The 15,704-nt window shown below is 38.5% G+C and overlaps 1 protein-coding gene across 5 annotated transcripts in view; it reads right to left on the reverse strand.

The window, feature by feature from the left end:
• HMGN3 (high mobility group nucleosomal binding domain 3) overlaps positions 1–15,698 on the reverse strand; it is a 35,880-nt gene extending 20,182 nt beyond the window's left edge. For all 5 annotated transcript variants that reach the window (XM_024576642.4, XM_024576641.4, XM_045184825.3 and 2 more), the window contains exon 1: positions 15,538–15,698. In XM_024576642.4, the coding sequence (XP_024432410.1) occupies positions 15,538–15,552 (15 nt within the window). In that variant the 5' untranslated portion in view covers positions 15,553–15,698. The remainder of the gene's footprint in view (positions 1–15,537) is intronic.
• Between the last annotated feature and the right edge of the window lie 6 nt (positions 15,699–15,704).

Raw genomic sequence — 15,704 nt, forward strand, 5'->3', positions numbered from 1 at the left:
GGGTTGTTGTGAGAGGCTACGTTCAGCTTCAGTGAATTATTTTTGAATACTCTTTCTACGTGTTTGCCCATTTCATGATAGGTGATTTACAAGTGCACCCGCCCACACCACACCGAGTGTTCAGCAGTTTTTAACCAAAAATGGCATGACCCCTGTGCCCCACCCTCTCTATTCACTGGATCTCTCACTGAGCAACTTTTTTTTGTTTTCCTGGATGAAAAAAGTCCTCAGAGAGAAACGGATTTGCTGATGTGGAAGAAGTGAAACAAAAAATGGCAGAAGCACTAAATGGCATCAAAATCAATGAGTTAAAAACTGTTCTGAGCAGTGAAAAAAAAGTCTTGATAGTGCACTGTATCAAATGGAGAATGTTTTGAGGGTGACAAATATATAACTTTTGATAAATGATTTCTGTTTTTGGGGGGTCCCCCATCCAATACTGAAGGTGTGGCAGGAAGTTGGGAAGTGTGAGTCTACTACCCCTGGTGCCATGTTTCTCAGCCACAAGGAAGAGGAGAGTTCAGGATTCTCAGCAATGAGTGCTGGATCTCATATTGAAGTTCCAAAAAGTCTCTACTGGTAAATATAGGCTCTTAGAGTTTTACTTCTAAGATTTTTAGTGACAAAGGCATTGCTTTATAACTTAAGTGAAGTACTTGAATTATTGTAACCATTTGCCAGTAGCCATAGAACAAATCCAGTCTCAACTCCTGGGGTACCCATGCTAATGTGGAAAAGCTGGGAGTAGATATAACAAACAATCACTTCTTTCAAACTGGGGAATGTATTACTTGGTAGTGATTTTTCTCTAATTTGCTGGCCAATATTTAAATTTTTTAAATTATTTACAATTTCTTTTAAAGTTAATTTTCAATCTCTGTTACAAATACAAGGCTGGAGAAAAGAAAGCAGTCTGGTAGTGAGATGGTTAGCAGAAGACAACCACTTTAGGACAAAAAAAGCCAAATAACCCATCCAGAGAAGATTGAAACGTGCAAAGATTAACACATAACTCAACTATATAAGTAATGCAATATTATGAGGTTTTTCAAATAACAGTTCTCATAAATTCAAATATTCCTATAACACATGAAATAGACACTAAAATTTTTATTCAAAGCCATCAGGACTATTGTTTAACATTAGCATGAATATTTTTAATTCATCCTGAAGGTATATTTTGGGACCTTCCAATACTGTATTGCTTTTATAAATAACCTTCAAAAATCCAATTCCTGGAATTGAGAGATCATATGCAGAGGATTAATAATCAAATGAATGTTAAATTTCTTTGCTACTTCCTCCTTTGCTTATGTTGATTAATTTCATCAGCTTCTATAAACCCAAATTGCACTTATTAAGGTCATGTCAGGTTACTATCTTCCCAGAGTAATATTTTGTGGTCAGGATAAAAGTAACTGAGTTAATACTTTTGCTTTAAAATACTTTGGATGACCCTGGCTGATGTGGCTTAGTGGATTGAGCGCCGGCCTGTGAACTGAAGGGTCACAGGTTCGATTCCTAATCAGGGCACAGACCTGAGTTGTGGGCCAGGTCCCCAGTTGGGGGCGATGCACTTGGCAACCAATTGATCGCTTTCTCCCTCTTTTTCTCTCTCAAAAAATAAATAATTAAGTAAAATCTTTTTAAAAAAGACTTTTGGTGAATTGAAATAAATAGGAACTCTCTCTTTTCTGAGGGATACTTTTAGGGAAAATAGCTCACATTGTAAAAGGAAACTGAAAGAAAAGAAAAAACCATGTTCAGCTAGGTTCAGTGAAATTTTATCAGCATAAATATACATAACTCAATACTGAGACTATGTCATTAATATGAAATAAATAATTCAAACTCCTTTATACAACTCTTTGGTATGACTTCCCTCCTTCATGAGTTACCTTTCTCCATATGCTGTGATTTTGTATGGAATGGGATCATGGAGGAAGCCCCTGACTGAGGTCAGAGCCTACATTCTATTCAGCCTTATAGCCCATGTCCTTGGGCCTAAGTTTCTCAAGAGCAAAATTAAGAAGATGGACATGAAGATCTCACTTGCCTGACTTACTTGGCTATTTATATACTTATTAATCACACTGTGGAAGTGTCATATGAATATTATAGGGAATTCTAGGTACTGGGGTCTTGGAAAAGGACAAGAGAAGAGACCCAGAAGAATAATCATTATGTTTATAAATATGCATACTGCACTACGTGCAAGGCAATGATCCAAATGAATTTATCCTTATCACAACCCTGAGAGGTTCGTAAAATAGCATCATGTCTACCTTATAAATGAGGAATTGAGACCAGAGAGATTAAGTAACTTGCCCAAGATTACCCAGCTGACAATCTTGCTGGTAAGTGGAAGGGCTGGGATTCAGACTTGGGGGTAGGCTAGCTCAGAGTTCATTCTCTTTTGCACTACACCACTCTAAATTTTACTGTTTCCAAAACTGGGTGCAGGCCTTCTGGTTTGGGAAATATTTGAATTTGTACACCTAGCCAAGGAGCACATAAAATGTAATAGACTGTTTCTTCTCCCCTCTCATTTGTGAACTTCTTGGAATAACAATAAGCAATTTCTCATTAAAAATACTATATGTATTTTTATATATGTCTATATGTAGAAATGAACATAAATGTACTATTCTGGGTTTTTAAATTGTCACATACACAGACATAAGCATTTTTGTCTCACTATTAAAACTAAAGACAAAACACCAGATCATTTCTATAATTTTTTATAGTACTTTATGTTTTCTGATGTACTCGCACATTGACCTTGTATTTGATCCTCTCAATAGCATTGAGATACACAGGGCAGTCTTAACATTTCCACTTTCCAGATGAAGAACAGAGGTTCAAAGAAGTCATGTTACTTTCCTCTGGCAAAGAGTAGCAGAGTCCACACTAAACCCAAGCCTTCCAACTTTTACACCTGGGCTTTTAAAGAATGTTACCAGATAGTTACTTTGGCTTAGATCTGAATTAACTTCTAGCAAATGGTAAACACAGTTATGATGTTCCTTGTATTTTTATAAAACTAATCATCTGGCTCTGGTGTGACTGAGATGTGACCACTAAAAGGGGAAAACACCACTCTAATGAAAGCAGTCTGGTACTGGCATAAGAACAGACACATAGATCAATGGAACAGAATAGTGAGCCCACAAGTAAATACATGTCTCTATGGTCAATTAATATTTGACAAAGGGGGCAGGAGCATAAAATGGAGTAAAAATAGCCTCTTTAACAAATGGTGTTGGGAGATCTGGACAGCAACATGCAAAAAATGAAACTCGACCACCAACCTATACCATACACAAAAATATGCTCAAGATGGATAAAAGACTTAAATATAAGTCGTGATACCATGAAAGTCCTAGAGGAGAACATAGGCAGGAAAATCTCAGACATCCCATGCAGCAATATTTTCACTGATATGTCCCCTAGAGCAAGGGACATAAAGAAAAGAATAAACAAATGGGACCTCATCACAATAAAAAGCTTCTACAGGGCTAAAGAAAACATCAGCAAAATGAAAAGGGGACCAACCATATGGGAAAATGTATTTTCCAATGATACCTTAGACAAGGGTTTGATCTCCAAATATATAAAGAACTCACATGACTCTACACCAGAAAGACAAACAACCCAATTAAAAAATGGGCAAAGGACCTGAACAGGCACTTCTCGAAGGAGGACATATAGAGGGCCCAGAAACATATGAAAGGATGCTCAACATCACTAGCCATCAGAGAGATGCAAATTAAAACCACAATGAGATACCACTTCACACCAGTCATAATTTGTTTATGAATGGCCATCATAAACAAATCAATAAACAACAATTGCTGGCGAGGTTGTGGAGAAAAGGGAACCCTAGTGCACTATTGATGGGAATGCAGACTGCTGCTGCCACTATGGAAAATGGTGTGGAATTTCTTGAAAAAACTAAAAATGGAACTGCTTTTTGACCCAGTGATTCCACTGCTGGGATTATACCCTAAGAACCCTGAAACACCAATGCAAAAGAATCCATGCACCCCAATGTTCATAGCAGCACAATTTACAATAGCCAAGTGCTGGAAAAAGCCTAAGTGCCCATCAGTAAATAAGTGCATCAAAAAACTATGGTACATTTACACAATGGAATACTATGCAGCAGAAAGGAAGAAGGAACTCCTACCCTTTGTGACAGCATGGATGGAACTGGAGAGCATTATGCTAAGTGAAATAAGCCAGGCAGTGAAAGGCAAATACCATATGATCTCACCTATAAGTGGAACCTAATCAACAAACCAAACAAGTGAGCAAAATAGAACCAGAGACTTGGAAATAAAGAACAAACTGACAGTGACCAGATGTGTTGGGGGAGGGGGTTAACAGGGGAAAGAAGGGGAAGGGTCAAGTCAAGGAATACATATAAAGGACACATGGACAAAGACAATGGTGGGTAGGATTTAATGTGGGAAGTGGGGTGGGTAGGCCAGGGGAGAATAATGGGGGAAAAATGGGGACAACTGTAATTGAACAATAAAAAAGGGGGAAACAGTGAAACTAAAAATTATATCAAGAGAATAGGTAAAGGAAAGCAATGAGAAGTAGACAGAAAAAATGTAGTTTTAAAAAATCTATTATATGTGCCCTGGCTGTTGTGGCTCAGTGGATTAAGTGCCTGCCTATGAACCAAAGGGTTGCTGGTTCAATTCTCTGTCAGAACACATGCCTGGGTGGTGGGCCATGTCCCCAGTAGGGGGCCCGTGAGAAGCAACTACACATTGATGTTTCTCGCCCTCTCTCCCTCCCTTCCCCTCTCTCTAAAAATAAAAAATATATAAATCTGTTATATGGCACATATATGAAACTTCAGAAGTCTTTAAAATGTCACACTTTGATCGCCTCAACTCTGTAGAACGTTTATCTCCCAAATATACCATGCCAAATACTCACACTCTCCACACAGTAGACTTTAACTAATTCTGTCCAGTATTTTAAAAAAACCCATAGCTTACATTCAAAAAGAAAAAAATTAGAGAGAAGGAAATAAAAGACAAAGAAATAAAAAAAATCAGTACTTCTCCCACCAACGGGGCAAAAGGGTTCCCCTTTCTCCATATTCTCACCAGCACTTGTAGAAAGCAGTATGGAGATAACTCAAAAAAGTAAAAATGGATCTGCCTTTTGACCCAGCAGTCCCACTTCTGGGAATATATCCAAAGAAAACCAAAACACTAATTCAAAAGAACACCAGCACCCCTATGTTCATTGAAACAGTATTTACAATTGTTAAGATATGGAAGCAGCCCAAGTGTCCATCAGTCGATGAGTAGATAAAACAACTATCAGTCATTTACACAAATGGAATAGTACTTGGATATAAAAAGAAGAAAATTTTACCTTTTGTGACAGTATGGATGGACCTAGAGAACATTATGCTAAGTGAAATAAGCCAGACACAGAAAGACAAATACCTTATGATTTCACTCATATGTGGAATCTAATGAACAAACTGAACTAACATGCAAAAGAGAGACAGACTCATAGATGAAGAACAGGCTGACAGCTAGTGGGATGCAGGGAGGTTAGGGGCTGGAGGAATTAAGCAAAAAGGTAAAAGGACTCATGGACAAGGACAACAGTATGGTGATTGCTGGGTGGCGGGGGCTATAAGGGGACTTAATAATAATGGGAAAAAATACAATCAAGATTAAATCAAATTTTTTAAAACAGATAATAAAAAGAAATCTCTAAATACCAAATTAACAGTTTACAGTGATAACGTACCTTTTAAATAAAGCAAGCTAAATAAAGTACTCAGGAAAAAAAAAACACTTCACAGGGTAGACTTTGTTTTTATCTTTATACGGGCTCAAAATAATCGATACAATTTTACAATAATATCCTTTATATCTTTAAAAATAACCTTTATTATTAAAAATTAATCAATTGGTAATACACAACGCTGAAATAAAATCCATCTAGTCCTAGGTCCAATAGATTTTCCTAGCTATAAGGCTTTTATTCTTATTTGATGAGCTCCAAAAACAAGTATCTGCTGATATTTTAAATCCAATGCCTAAGTAATGGTGGCTTAACATTTACATTTTAATCTCTCAATACACTGTATAATATGCAAGTATATTTACATGTTTCTGGCCATAGGGGAATATTCTTATTATTCTATATATAAAAAATGAAGACAATGTATCTTGGCAATAGTAAACCCAACAGTTCATGGTGGAATTTGAGGAAATATGAAGTGTTAGACTCTTGGTACTCAAAGCTATTGATACCTGGGTGAGGAAATACCTTGTATATGACCCTACACCATCAATTACTGAAATACCCAGAAGACTCCAAGTATGTGCCTCTCCTGGAGGCTGAGGCCAGACCCTGACTCCTGCCTTGGGGCAAGATCAAAGATAATAATGACTTGCTGGGTAACTTTCTCAGACTAGCACCCAGAAGCAATGGCATCAGCCTACGTCTTAATAAAGACAACATTTTAAACAAATAAACACTCACAAGTTTATATAACTTTTGATTCTTCCTTGTTTCATTCATTGGGCACCATTCTTTAAGTAAAAGTACATCAGATTATTAGAAATAAACATTGATGAGACATATTGTGGACTGGTTAGGAGCAAAAATCTTGAGTAAAAAAGGGCTGGGTTAGAATTCCTGATTCCATCTCTTTCTAGCTGTGTGGCCCAGTGGAAATTCCTTATCTCACAAAATCCCAATGTACTCACTGTGTATGAGAAAGGCTGAGGGCTGCATGATAAAGAGCACAGGCTCTGGAGCCAGACTGCCAGGACTGCAATCCCAGCTCCGCCATTGCTATCACCGGGGACTTCTGCAAAATGGCAGTGTGAAGAGTACTGGGAGGATTCAGTTCATTAATGCAAAGTGCTCAGAACAGTGCCTGAGTCATAGAAAGCTACTTAAATGTTAAATATGGTGGCTGTCATATCATTATCTGTGCGATAAGGAAAACTTCATAGAACTGTTGTGAGAGTAAAATGAAATAATATGAAATTATACCAAAATAATTCCCATATATATTTCTAATAACTTCATATATTCTTATTAAAACTAAAGTTCCCAATGAATATAAAGCACATAGCTCAGGTGTGGTACATCCAGGCATTGAAAAAATGGTAGCTATTTATATTTTAATAGTAACAAATGTGTTTATATGTTGTTACTGGTATGTTTCTCTTAAAATATTAAATTTTAGCACAAATTTTTGAAATTTAAAATTGTTTTTTCTATTTCTCTATTTCTGAATGTGCACATCATTTACTTCATGTGTACCTGAACATGCATTTGCCTTAGGCACATCTAAATGGATCTGTTTCTGGGCAGTTCCATAGGTATAAGAACACCAGACTCAATAAAAATCTTGACTAGGAAACATATATGATTTGATTGAACTTTTATGAGAAGAAAATGAAATCTACAATAAATAAGCAGCCAGTGAAAAAACAATTCAACATTTTTATGTGGTTTGTTATCTTCAACCCTGATTTTTAAATTACTCAGGACACTAACCTCCCATTTCAACATACTAGGTACTGTGAAAGCAGACTGCTTAAATGGTGTTTATTTCAGTCACCATTTCCAAGCTGTACCCGGCAGAAAAGTGGGATACATTTAATTTTGGTGTAAACAAAGAATGTTTTAGGAGGAAAATACAAGAAAAGAGGATCACTTGATAACTGATTTACCAAGAGAATTTTAATGTTATATGAAGATATTTTTAAACACATTTTTATAAGAAAAACAAACCATGTAAAAATGCGCCAGATTTTCTTTCAAAAGTACTACATTTGTTATTGGGTTGCTGAATATTTACTCCTATAATTATAGTTAATAGGACATCCAGGATGAGATATGCTTGCTTCCTATTCACCATGTGTGCCATTTGTCCTCCTACAAATGGAAGCTTGGTGTTTACTACAAGCTCTTATTTCACTGTTGTTCTTTTAATAATTAAAAATATCATCATCACAATATTGAAAATCCATTGACTCTTTTACACATGCAAGGCACTACTCTGAACTCTGCATTTGATATTTCATTTAATTCCTCCAACAACCCAATGAGGTAGAATATAATTCTCTCCTGGTTTTACAAATGAGGAAACTGAGTCACAGAGGTTTAGAAACTTAGAAGCTTAAGAAGAAGTTAAATAACCTGCCCTAAATCATAGCTCATAGACAGTAAAGCCAGACCAAACTGGATTATCTCTTCAACAAGTATATGAAATAATTAAACTTAGACTTTTCCCTCTTGAAAACCATTCATTCATGTGCTTATTCAGCAAATAGTTACAGTACCTATGCTACTAGCTATGAGGGTTAAAAAAAAAAAGAGATCAGAGCTGTCAAAGACTTCATGCTCGAGCAGAATTAGGATTACAAAATTGACTCAAAATTAGGTAATCGATCAAATAAGGTGTGCCAACTTAGAAACATGGAGCCAGACAACTGCCTTTAAAACATAACAGGGTCATTAACAGAAAGGCACAGGGACCAAGGAGTCACTGAATCTCTATTAATGAGGGAGGATGCCTACTGCTTACAACCTAATCTCAAATGGAAAACTTCCAGCCAAGATGGAGGCATAGGTAGACACACTGTGCCTCCTCACACAACCAAAAAAAGGACAACAACAATTTAAAGACAAAAAACAACCAGAACTGACAGAAAATCCAACCATATGGAAGTCCGACAACCAAGGAGATAAAGAAGAGACATTCATCCAGACCAGTAGGAGGGGCGGAGTCAGGTAGCCTGGGCGGAGAGGACTCCTGGCAAGGTGGCGGCTGGCGGACCCAGCGAGGTGGTGGATTGTGGAGTGGGGTGGGCAAAGCTGCAGCTGGCCAGTGAGGCAGCAGCTGCTGGATCCAGCCATAGACCGCGCAACCCAGGGTTCCAGCGCGGGGAAATAAAGCCTCAAACCATTCATTGAAAATACCTGTGGGGGTTAAGGCTGCAGCAGGAGAAACTCCCAGCCTCACAGGAGAGTTCGTTGGAGAGACCCACAGGGGGCCTAGAGCGTGCAAAAGCCCACCCACTCAGGAAGCAGCACCAGAAGGGCCCAATTTGATTGTGGGTAGTGGAGGGAGTGATTGAAATCCAGCAGAGAGTGGAGCAAGTGCCATTGCTTCCTCTCAGACCCCTCCCCCACCTACAGCATCTCAGCCCAGCAACCAGAATTACCCTGCCCCACTGAACACCTAAGGCTCCACCCCTTTACATAACAGGCACACCAAGAAAAAAAAATGGCCCAAATGAAAGAACAGGTCAAAGCTCCAGAAAAAATAAAACTAAGCAACAAAGAGATAGCCAACCTATCAGATGCATAGTTCAAAACACTGGTAATCAGGAAGCTCACAGAATTGGTTGAACTTGGTCACAAATTAGATGAAAAAATGAAGGCTATGCTAAGAGAAACACAGGAAAACGTACAGGGAACCAACAGTGAAGGGAAGGAAACCAGGACTCAAATATACGGTGTGGACCAGAAGGAAGAAAGAAACATCCAACCAGAAAAGAATGAAGAAACAAGAATTCAGAAAAATGAGGAGAGGCTGAGGAACCTCCAGGACATCTTGAAACATTCCAACATTCGAATTATAGGGGTACCAAAAGGAGAAGAGGAAGAGCAACAAATTGAAAACTTATTTGAACAAATAATGAAGGAGAACTTCCCTCATCTGGCAAAGGAAATAGACTTCCAGGAAGTCCAGGAAGCTCAGAGAGTCCCAAAGAAGCTGGACCCAAGGAGGAACATACCAAGGCACATCATCATTACATTACCCAAGATGAAACAGAAGGAGAGAATCTTAGAATCGGCAAGAGAAAAGGACACAGTTACCTACAAAGGGGTTCCCATAAGACTGTCAGCTGATTTCTCCAAAGAGACCTTACAGGCAAGAAGGGGCTGGCAAGAAGTATTCCAAGTCATGAAAGGCAAGGGCCTACATCCAAGATTACTGTATCCAGCAAAGCTATCATTTAGAATGGAAGGCCAGATAAAGTGCTTCCCAGATAAGGTCAAGTTAAAGGAGTTCATCATCACCAAGCCCTTAGTACAGGAAATGTTCAAGGGATTCATCTAAGAAAAAGAAGATAAAAAATATGAACAGTAAAAATGACAGCAAACTCACAGTTATTAACAACCACACCTAAAACCAAAACAAAAGCAAACTAAGCAAACAACTAGAACAGGAACAGAACCACAGAAATGGAGATCACATGATGGGTTATCAACGGGGGAGACAGGGGAAAGGTACAGAGAATAAGTAGCATAAATGAGGTAGAAAGTAGACAGGGGGAGGGTAAGACTAGTATAGGAAATGTAGAAGCCAAAGTACTTGTAAGTATGACCCATGGATATGAACTATAGGGGGGGAATGTGGGAGGGAAGGGGTGTGCAGGATAGAGTGGAGTGAAGGGGGAAATGGGACAACTGTAATAGCATAATCAATAAAATATATTTTAAAAAGTCTGTTCTTTAAGAATCATCATTGAGGCAGTTTTTTTTAATTTAAAAAAGCCACAGACTAGGAGAAAATATCTACAGATCATATATTTGATAATAGACTTGCATCCAGAAAATATAAAGAACTTTTATGACTCAATAAGACAAACAATCCAATTTAAAAATAGGCAAAAAATCTGAATAGACATTTCACCTGAGATACACATTGTGCTAATAAGCACATGGAAAGATGCTCATTAGTTATTATGGAAATGTAAGTTAAATTCATTAGAATGACTATAGCAAAAAACCTAACAATCCCAGGTATGAGAAGGAGTGTGGAGAAACTGGAACTCTCATGCACTGATGACACAATCACTTAGGAAATACTTTGTAAGTTTCTGAAAATATTAAAGACACTTTCATACCACCCACTTATTCTCCCTTTAGGAAACTTCCCAAAGGAAATGAAAACATGTCCATGAAATACTTATATACAAATATCCAGGGCAGCATTATTTATAATAACTGAAAACTGCAATAATACAAATGCCTATCAACCTGTGAAAGGATAAACAAAAAGAGGTATATTAATTCAATGGAGTATTATTGGGCAATAAAAAAGAATGAAGTGCCAGTATGTGCTATAATACATATGGAATTCAAAAACATTATGCTGAATGAAAGAAATCAGACACAAAAGACTACATATTGTTTGATTCTTTTTATATAAAATTTCCAGAAAAGGCAAACCTATGGAGAGTGGTTGCCTGGGACTGAGGTGGGAATAGGAACTGGGTGTAAACAACATAGGACAGCTTTTTGGAGTGATGCAGATGGTTTAAAACTAGATTATGGTAATGTTACACAACTCTATAATTTATTAAAAATCATTGATCTGTGTCCCCTGAACAGATGACTGAACTTTATGGTAAGTAGATAAGACCTCAGTAAAGCTCTTCTTCTTCTTTTTTTTTTTTTTTAAGGAAATTATACTCCCAACCACACTGCTTGTGAGTTACTCGAGTGTCACTATCACTCAGCAATGGGCAGAGGTACTTCCAATCTCATTATTCTTAATATTATAATTTCTTTGACTTAGTAAAACTAAGTATTTTCATCTCTTTGGTTCTGTTATTTTCCTATAAGGATATACATGTTTTCCATGAGGACTTCTGAGATTTTACTTTTTAACAATAACACACTTTTCTCAGTACTATTTGATACAAATATTTTTCCAAGTTTTCCATTAGTTTTTAAATTTTAAGGTTCTTTTGTCATATTGAAATATTCATTTTCACATAGTTAAATGTATCTGTATTTTCATTTACAGAGTCTGTCTCTGATATTACAACTTGTGATATTCTTATGAAAGATTAATCAGAAATCTTGAGTATTATTAGTTAAGCATCCCCTGTGCCAAGCCAAGTACTACTGAGCCTTTTCATTTTAAGAAAAAAGATCAAACCTAACTTCATATTTCCAAGCAGGAGACAGACAGCCTTTTTTCCCCTTACACCTTTATCTTAAGTGTAGAAACACTCACTAGTGTTTATATCCCAAATTCATGGAAAATTTTCTCATGAGAGAATTTCTGATATAACACATCAGGTGTTTCTAATAGGTCTAGTGATGAGAAACTGGAAAAGTAAAAAGGATGTGAAAATGTGTCTGCTGTTGCCAATCATGCCAGGACTACAACTCTAGGCTCACTGGCCGATGCCTCTATTGTAGGACATCGGATCATCACCGAACAACGTGACCGCTGCAGGCATTCCTGGATGTTTGAGCAGAACAGTCTAGAGCTGAGTCACACACTGTCCCACCACCACCTCAGACCATGCATGTTATCATTTTCCCTCCTATTCCACTCGCTATTAATGGGTAGTGACCCATCAACCCCCCCACCCATTAGGTAATAAATATATAGGAAAGTCAATCTTATTTATTTAAATCTCCCAAACTCAGAAAGGGATTTAATGGTAACTAAAGAATGCTTCACTGCTGAGTGATGTACTGTTTCAAAAAATACATCAGTAATAAAAAACCACTTGATTTAATGTAGCTATCACATCCAAAGATACAGATAAAACAAAGATATGATTAAGAAATGTCATAAGAATATTTTACATCGATGTGGATATTATGAGCTTTGAGTTGTATAACTGAGGCCTGGTCATGTTAAGATAAAATCAGAAGAGACATTCAAATGCTTGATAACACAGAATGACTGTTTTTTTCTTTGTACATGAGTTCTACCCACATTTTCAAGACCAGTCCAAATTCAACCTCCTACAGCTTTTAGAATCTGTACTGTATATTCTGGAACATCTATACAGGCTTAATATTATTCAAATGTTTTGTATCTACCACCCTTATCACCTCATTGAATATAACCTCCTTGAGAACAAATTGTGTATCCCTACAGCATTAAAGCAGTGCTAGGATTCTAGATGTTTTTAGTATTATAATTTTATTTATTATATTTTTTATTCCAGATGTTTTATTATTAATGCCCTTTCTTACTCTGCAGAAGCCTAAGCATATGCTCATTAAATAGTTTTTACTGATTTTTGGGAAAAGGTAAAAAAAGAGGTCAAGAATGCAAAAAGTATTGTGGGGTACTTTTAAAACTTATCATAATGTAGAACAGGCCATCCTTTAGTCAAAAACATTAGGTAATAGTACTATGTAAATGTTTTTGACAATTATTCTAGATTTCCAGATCTCCAAAAGTTATGCACAGATTTTGTCCAGTTCTTGTCTTTGCATCTAGGCAGGTTTTATTTTACGTAGTGACAATGGCTTACAATAAAAGTTCCAGTGAACTCCAAGATTCCACCACGCAGCTCTAAGTTTTAACTGATGGATGGGATGGCCAAGGCAGCTGCTCTTGTCCAGGTTTTTGAGCTCTAGGTATAAACGAAAAGCCTTCCTATTACTCAAGGAGAGGTTTGTCATCTCTGAAGAACACTCTGATGTCCTGAGGGATGACACACAGGTGCCTGTACACAGGTGTGCCCCTAGTCTCAGAATGCCTGACTTCATGGGGGCTCTCTGCCTTCCAGAGAAATAAAACAATAATCAAGCCAGTTCTTCTACTGCTCTTCTTTTCTTCCCGTCTATTTCCTTAAGAGAGGTGGACAGTGAGAGAAAGGAATGGGTAATGGTTTCACCAACTCTGGCTCTTGAACAACAAGGATTCTACCATGTCAGGGTCCATTATACCTGAAGGGTTTGTGCATATCTAACCTACTATTCATCTAAATTTGTTAATAATTCCCAGGAAAGAAGATGATACCAACTAACCCTGTAAACCATTTCTTTTATTAGTTCCCTTGACTCTACTAAAATTCCAAACCTGGTCATTAAAGATTGGATAAAATGCTGAAAGTGGTGACATCATATTACTATCCTCAGATTAGTAGGACAGGGTTGGAAAAACAATATTTTCATAAAAATTAAGTTTAAATAGTGAATCTCAAGTATTAGCACTGTCAATAAGTCATCCATCTTCTTAGGCTGGGAGTATCTTTAGATTTCCTAAATTTCTCTTGACCCACCCAGCACTAAATAAAATGAGTGTATAATGTTTGAAGTTAAGAACTTTGGACCTCCAGCATCTAATTAAATCTTTGGTACTAGCTTAGTATTGGTTGGTGAGATGTTGGGTAATTTATGTCTCTAAGGCCAGTTCAATGGTGATAACACTTCTCAAGGTGTTTGAGGACTCAATGAGATACTGTAAGTCAAACTATTCCCACAGGAAGAGGCGCACAGTATGTGCAAAATAAACTCTAAGATTTAAAAAAAACTGATGTAATTAATTAGTATGTTTTTTTTAAAGAGACAAGTTTCCCTCAAATTTTCAATAACAGATAAGGCAAAAGCTTCTGTATCTTTAAACTTCAATATTTTTAAGTAATGCATTCACTTAAACACACAAATCAGTCCACAGTCTTCAACCGATAAAGCAGGATATTATTTGTCATTCTGCCTCAAATTTAATACTCTCACTGGTTGACACCGTTGGAAACATTGGGGCAGGCAGTGGGAGCGTGCAAAGCATTTGCTTAGGAACAGCCGCCACACACCTGTTTTCTCCGGGTGGAGGGAAACCTTCCCTTCCCTCCGTGAGACTCCAAGAGAAATAAACTTCCCTGTGTGAGATACTTGATGTCCGAGGCCTGCGCGGAAGGGGACATAATAGTCCTCAAGGAAAAGATGAGACCAATGTGACCCCAGTTCCCTCTACGCACAGAGGGGTGCCGAGAGGGCGTACCCCACCTTCCCGACTGAGTGTGGGTTTGTGCCACCAGGGCGGATTTGGTGGCCCCTGACCTTGGCAGCCACAGTGGGTGACCCAGGCGCTCGGAGCCACCCACCTTGCACGTTGCCAACTGCGACGATCTCGCCGCGAACTGCTGGGCATGTCCAGCCACCCGGGGCCCAGCGGTGGCGTCCCCAACCCTGACTGACACTAGAGTTGGTACATTGGCGTCTGTAGCGGAGGCGAGCAGGGGGGAGAGCGCTATTTTGAACATGGCTTTCCCTCTTCCTTAGACTCAAGGGCCATCGCGGCGCGCCCAGACGTGGGCACGGCCCACGTGGTAATAACCCCAACATCTGTCCGACTTATCTTTTTCGATCTCCTTATGCTTGTGCTCGCTTCCCCCCCGCCCCCCCCCCACTCGCTGCTTTCCTTCTGCACTAATAACAAGGCAGTTTGCAGAGAAAACTCCCCTCCTGGAAGGGGGAATGTAAATCATCTGTGCTTCTTACTGAAGATGGAAATCATTCCACAGAGAATGAGTTTAAAAAGAGGGGAAGCCGCGTCGTTTGACAGAAAGTAACACTGAGAGAGCAATGGGGACGGTGAGAAGAGAAGAAAGGAGAAATGTATACAAGCATCTGAAAACAAGCGTGGAGAGCAAAGAGATTCGCAATCTCCTACTAATTACTGAGAGCACTCCGCGCAAGCCATCGCAATGACAAGGTTTGCTGTAAGCACAATTTGAAGGCCTTTGAAATCTTAAGACTTACCTTTCTCTTCGGCATAATGATATGTTCGTGCAGCTAAAAAGTAAAGCAACGGGGTGGAACTGCTGGTACCGCCGCTGGATGTTGCCACCGCCGCAGCAGCCGCTCTTGCGCGGGGTACGGCCTCTCCGACCTGCACCTTCGGCTGCTCCCTCCAGGGGCCCTCTACT

The sequence above is a fragment of the Desmodus rotundus genome, chromosome 11, assembly GCF_022682495.2.
Source record: "Desmodus rotundus isolate HL8 chromosome 11, HLdesRot8A.1, whole genome shotgun sequence".
NCBI lineage: Eukaryota > Metazoa > Chordata > Mammalia > Chiroptera > Phyllostomidae > Desmodus > Desmodus rotundus.